Source organism: Mytilus californianus, unplaced genomic scaffold (genome assembly GCF_021869535.1).
Source record: "Mytilus californianus isolate M0D057914Y unplaced genomic scaffold, xbMytCali1.0.p SCAF_11, whole genome shotgun sequence".
Lineage (NCBI taxonomy): Eukaryota > Metazoa > Mollusca > Bivalvia > Mytilida > Mytilidae > Mytilus > Mytilus californianus.
The window spans coordinates 4,930,829-4,937,865 of NW_026262593.1; the positions used below are offsets into that span (position 1 = coordinate 4,930,829).

Consider the following 7,037-nt stretch of genomic DNA (forward strand, 5'->3'; position numbering starts at 1 on the left):
TATATGACAAAAGTTCTATATTAACTTTGCTATCTTTTGGCCTTATGTTAAAGAATACAAACAGTTAAATATACCATTTTACAGTGTGGAATTTGTTAAATGATATTTTAGTTTAAGTGATAAATAGATTTGATAGAATTAAATGAAATGTACACATTACTATCTGAGCCTAGGTTACCATGTGGACATACACAGTTAATGATTAATTTGTAGTTAATTTCTAAACATGTAGTATGTTACATGATATATTTATTTGAAGAATTGTGCAATATATGTGTATGAAATAATAATTAAATAAATAAAAATAAACAAGACATTCCATAAAGATATTTCTTTGTTTATATAATTGCAAACAGGTATAAGTTCAAAAAGTATGACTGAATCTCAAAGTTTCAGAATAAATTAGCTAGAAATCTCAAGATAACAATACGCTGACAAAAAATTCCAATTTACACTGTGAACCTATTTTTAACCGAATATTCTAGTTTTAATAGTCTAGTTTCATATTACTGGTTAATTTAGGAAACTTGGTCATATCAATAGAATGTGTATAGAATCTCTTAACATGAATGTCACGTTGACAAACTGTTAAAGAATAGACCTTTTGTACACTTGTATAAACCTATACCACATGTATCGATTGGTGATAAATAATGGTATTTAGTGTGATAGTTCACAATTACTAGAAACATAATAAATACAACCAAGTGACATGTACCAACATGACCTAAATTCTACACTTATAATAAGTAAAATTTAGGATTTGAATATATATATACATGTATAATTGAAACAGAGTGTGGTATTCTAAGTGATATTTTACAAGTAATACACACTGTCTTCACTTCAAGAGTAGAAAATTATTTTTTCAGCATCTAGGTCACCATGACAATATTTATGCTTGATTGACTAGGTATGCTCCATATTTATACCTCCTACAGGTTGCATTTTGTAAATACAGCTGATTCACAAACCACACATCTTTTGGGGAGATACTTAATATTCTGATTCATGGATATTTGTTTTGTTTACCTACTGGTTCCCAGATATGATCTCCATGTTTCTTCTCATAGAGACACAACTTGGGAATTTTACCAGTATGAATACAGTTGGATAGCTGTCAAATTGAATTCTCGTGAAATAAATGGAGGGGTGGTACAGAATTTTATTATAAGTTTGAACTCTTAGAAGTGTGAGGCATATAAATGTTGAAAATATGCCACACAACCCTATATGTTGACCTAAGCCGAAAATAGTAGTGCATGTGAATTTTGAATTGCAGGATACAATATTTTACAAACTTTATAGTAGAACTAGCACAGTTTAAGATGTAAAATGAGTTCCTTAGGGAAATTGCATTGTCTATATTTACAGAATTGCAACCCACAAAGGAAAAAAGGGTATACTGCTCATGCTTTATCCCCGTCCACCCAATTGTTCATCTTTTTATATGACACATTTTTGCTGCATTTTCCGGGCAAGTACCCTTTAAATCTTCTTCGTACCAAGCTTCGTGCGTTTTTGCCATGGCATATGACACATTTTCAACTCCATCTATGTTCTACGTCCTGTTTGCAGAAAACCTAAATCTTAAAAATATCATGCGCCAATGAGAAAATTTGCCACATTTTCCTCCGAATCTTCAAGACATCTGGAAGGATGCAGGAATATAGTTAGTGAACTTTACCTCACAAGACTATACAATGATGAATATATTCTGTATAAATATAGTGAATACAATTGTAAATAAAACACGTCCTAATCGTGTATTACAGTTTGCTTTAGAAATAAGTGCAGACCATTGGCATATTTTTTAAAGACTAATTTGATACCTGCTTTGTTTTATTAACGACTAACCAAATTGGATATGGGATCCTTAAAGTAATCAACTTTTAGTCATAAATAGTAAACATGGACTACTAGAAGGTATTGCTACTTAGATGGAAATCTGGCATGAAGGTCAAGGTCGATGACAATTAAATGTTGTAGATTCTAGGTCCATGTTTACTAGTTATGAACAAAGTTAGCTGTGAGATATGTAACAAGTGAATTGATGATACTTTTGCACATCACTAAAAGATGTGTAATGAACATGTATAGAATCTCTAACTTGAAGGTCAATATTGATTGCAAATTTATGAAGATATAATAGTTCCTATATCTATGTTAAAACCATAAGCGGACGAAAACTAATTGGTTATAAATTGTGAGATTGTTCATATTACTAAAAGATGAGTAGTAAATATATATACGAATTCTACATTAACAGTAAGCTGGATTTCTGGTTCATATGGATATCTATCATCGGTTGCTCTAGCAAATTCACTCGGTATTATGAATGATATACAATTATGGCCCATTGATAAGGTGAATATCCAAAATTTTCAACCCTAAAAGGTTATTTCACTGAGTGCGCAGTTTAGTTTTCTCAATTGAATTGTTTCATATTTTCATGTCGAGGCCTTTGATAGCCGACCATACGGTATGGGGTTTTCTCATTGTTGAAGGCCGTACGGTTGCCTTTAATTGCCTACATCCACTTTATTCGCACTTTGGTGGATAGTTGTCTCATTGCAATCATAATACATCTCCTTATTCTTATATTAATGCAGGTTATTATGCTCCAGATCCTATATTCAATATTTAACTTGTTATTAACTCCGATGGGTCCATGTTTGACATGATGGAAAGAGTTTTGTTTTTGTAATGAAGAAATGTTCCTTGGATATTTCTCTATTCTAAATTATGCGATTCAGGAACAATGATAATGGGTAAATTAATGATAGACAATATCAAAACGTAAACAACCTTTAGAATATAAATAGAAAGAAACATAAAATTGCAAAATAATTAGAAAAATGAAGTTCTCTCACTATTTTGTTCTATGTTCTCACCGAACCTGTTTAATCGCCTTCTACAAAAAGCTGATGTTACACGTGAGCGAACGGTTTTGTCACATACACAGAAAAGAATAAAATTCCAAAACGCCTGCGCACTATCTCCATATGAATGTAGATATAATAAAGCTTGTTTTATGACATGGTCATACCAGTTGTTGTGAAACGTTTTATATTTTCTAACGAATCCCAGAATCAATCTTATAATTCCCCACAATCGTAGACAGTAAATGATAAGACAGCTGATACAGTATATTTCATCTTCTCGTCTCAATTCATTACTGATTTGGTTCCACTGAAGAACGTTTCTGTTAAATCGTCTACCCTGAAAATACAATGGTTCACACTAAATTTGTTTTACATGTTTATTGTTCCTGCTGTAATGAAAGTTATAGTTTTTGAACAACCAAGTCGAGTTGGACTTTATGAAGCTCATTTAGAATTTACATTTACCATAAAAAGGTACCAGTTTTGGAACAGAGTCTTTCTCGCCCTTAACCCCTTTTACACCATTTTTCAAAAACGATGAGGTTTTCACAAAGTTGCTTTTGGTTGTGTTTTACTTCATATTATCCCAGCTTTAGTTTTCAAAGCTTTTTGTTTGCCTGCATCTGTTATTCTGATATTTTACTGAAATTGTTTTATAATGACTTCTGATATTAAAATTCTTAAATTTGGATTCCTGACACTTGTATTCTAGGTAATCATCTATATAAACAATTCTGTTACTCTTTCATAATGTCAAAAAACGTTGATAGATTGAAGATTTTAATTTTGTCTTTACATATCCATTGTTTAGCATAAGTTGTCAGCAATATCCTTTGCTATTTGAAATCTGCTTCAGGTTGATTATTACGAATTTGTTTGTTTGTTTCCTGTGTATGAAATTGCCTACATGTATTATTGGCGACCATGTTTTGAATTTACTCACTTGTCTATATGTTTTGATTTTCATCATCATATACAGAATTGCAATAACAACATAGGTTATGATTTCCCATCCTTTACCCGTCACAAGCATCCAGAATAATCCCCATTCATCTATTGGAACCTTTAACCAACACCATACGCCATTTATGGAGTAAGTACCATTACCAAGCTTGTCATAGAAATATGCCGTCAAGGTAATTACTCCTAAAGAATTCAAATTAAGATAACAGTTAAGTACAGTTTATATGAGGTCAACAGTCTTACGACTACCAATATGGTAATTTTACTTAAAGAGAGGCGAAAGATACCAAAGGGACATTCAAACTCATAAGTCGAAAATAAATTGTCAACTCCATGGCAAAAAAAGAAAAAGACCAAAAGTCAACAACAGTATACAAAGCAAAACTTAGAAACAAAAGACTGAGAACACGAACACTTCCAAAAACCTGAGATGATCTCAGGTGCTCCAGAAGGGTAAGCAGATCATAACTAAAGTGAGGAGTCATTGACGATGATCTCCGGTCATTTGACTAATCTGAAGATCTATAATAGTCTACAAGACCAGAAATGGATAAGAATATTGTCTATAGGACAAGAGAGGCTAAAGATACCAAAGGCATATTTAAACTCATAATTCGAAAACAAACTGACAATGATAGACAAGAAACTAACAACGCGGAAATGACAAACAGTACACAAAACACAACAAAGAAAACTAAATTGCATCTAAAAATAGTCGTTGTTGCAGATCAGCGCGTGCTGATCGTTTTCATAAGACGTTTTTTAATTGTCCATTCTGTTGTAATTGAGGAGGTAACAACCAACCATGATTTGACCCTGATATTCTATTTTAGCCACTGGATTGATTTTAATAACCTGTAGGGAATAAACGTCATACTTGGTAAACAAGATACCTTAAAGATGATTTGATCAAGTTTTGTCTAGATCGGCTTTGGTGTTTTATGGGATTTCAAAGATAAGTTAACCACTACACACGATGGACGACAAGTGGTGATAAAAGTAAACATGGACCTTAAGTAAAAAATAATTTTAGGCAAATGTGCATACATTTATATACTATAACGTCTTAGCTAGTTTTCATAGTAAAACAAATAATCTATACTTGTTTTTGTGTATTGTCTTTTTGATCAAGTTAAGCCATTTCAATTGATATTTTATTGTGTGTCTTTTTATGTTGTAATTTTATACCACTGTTTCAGGTTAGGATAAAGGTTGGCGCCTGTTAAAATGTTTAAACCCGCTTTATTTTTATGCACCTGTCCTAGGTCAGGAGCCTGTTGTTCAGTGGTTGTTGTTTGTTGATGTGGTTCATTAGTGTTTCTCGATTCTCGTTTTTTATATAGATTAGACCGTTGGTTTTCCTGTTTGAATTGTTTCACACTAGTCTTTTTGGGGCCCTTTATAGCTTGCTGTTCGGTGTGAGCCAAGGCTCCGTGTTGAAGGCCGTACTTTGACCTATAATTGTTTTCTTTTTACACATTGTGACTTGGATGGATAGTTGTCTCATTGGCACTCAAACCACATCTTCTTATTTATATGTATATTTATATGTTTATATAATATTTTCTTAAAACATGTAATATATGAATATACTATATTTAGCTTCCTTCAAAATAATAATGATAATAACAAAAACTAATCTTTAAACTAAAAAACAAAACACAAAAACAATGAAATATAAAAACAAACAAACATCAAGATACTATTTGCTGACGTACCTGGTATTCCCCATATGATAACATGAATGAGTTTCATTGTTTTTCTGGTTAGAAACGGGTCTTCTTGTATCCAAACACAACGAAAAAGATACATAGCTATTGACAAAATCCACAGAAATGATGAGATACTGAAAGATGTGGTAATAAAGCTCTGTCCAACACACACAACATTACTTGAAAGAGACCGTTTTAAATCCAAATAATAAAACTGTACACCTCCCAGTCCGTTTCCGAATGCAATGCAAATGTCAGCGATTGTTAAAGCAACCAATAAATCTCTCACTCGATTTTGAGTTTCTGTGATTCTCGAATATGACCATATTATTAATATACCGCCAATAACAGAAAGAATTGAACTTGCAACTGTAATACCAGCAGAAATAGTAAGTTCTTCATCAGAGAAATCTGTTTCGTTCATCTTTAAGCAACATCTAATTTCATTTTTGTTTACATGTGATTAATGTAAATTCCCTTTATGTTATCTTCAGGAAGAGTTATTATAGATAACAAATGAATTTAATTTTAACACATGATTTAATCAGACATGTATTGTTATTTGATTGGACGTCACCATCAAAAACACGGTAATAATCATGTCTATTTTAAAAACTCGATTTGGCAACTGATACAGTAAAAATTTGGAATTACTAATAAGTGCTATTATCGGGTATTTCCAAAAGTATTAACTAATATTATTACATTGGGTGCAATGAATTACATTGATTTCCCAGTGAAATAAAAACCGATAATTTCACATGTGAAATAAACGTGGTTATTTCACTCCTCTGACGTCATACAACAAAAGGCGTTGTCAAGACATCGATAACGTCGGATCAAAACAAATAGTGAATGCGTAGAAAAAGATATAGTTCCTTACGTTTTCTACTTTAATTTCATAAAAAAGCCATTTGCCAATGTAATAAAAAGAATAACTAATCAAAGAATTCAAATATCGAAAAGTATTCAACTCGTGACCGAACAACACTGATAATTAACTCATGCGCTACACGCATTCGTGAACTAATGTGTTGTTCGGTCACTCGTTGAATATTTTTCTCTATTTGAATTCTTCGATTAGTTATTCTATAATTACTGATTGTCTTAGAAAATAACACATTTAACTTCATCGTGTCAAAGTTTGGATATTATTGCAACATTAAGCCGTATTATTGAACAGACTTATAAATTACAACAAATGAAACGATGGATAAGGACTTTAACTTTTTGTTTACCGTTTTAGAATAAAACAGGCCTCCTCAAAGCAGGACATTCTATGGCTTACTATACGTTATGTGTTTTACACATTGATTAAGGCGTTACGACATACACTGTGATAATTCACGTCCTTACCCTTTGGTATTTGGTTGATAGTTGTCTCATTGTCAACCATACCACATTTCCTTATTTTAATTATCTTAATGTAACACCAATTTCATTTCAGCTGTTATGTGTTTCTGGTATGATATGCTCA

The 7,037-nt window shown here is 32.0% G+C and overlaps 1 protein-coding gene across 1 annotated transcript; it reads right to left on the bottom strand.

Moving 5' to 3' along the window:
- Positions 1-29: 29 nt before the first annotated feature.
- LOC127720760 (uncharacterized) lies at positions 30-5,603 on the bottom strand. Its single transcript, XM_052227513.1, has 4 exons — positions 5,567-5,603; positions 3,967-4,031; positions 2,935-3,222; positions 30-41 (listed from the first exon to the last, which is right to left on the bottom strand). The coding sequence occupies exons 1-4, from the start codon at positions 5,601-5,603 to the stop codon at positions 30-32; spliced, it is 402 nt and encodes a 133-aa protein (XP_052083473.1).
- Between the last annotated feature and the right edge of the window lie 1,434 nt (positions 5,604-7,037).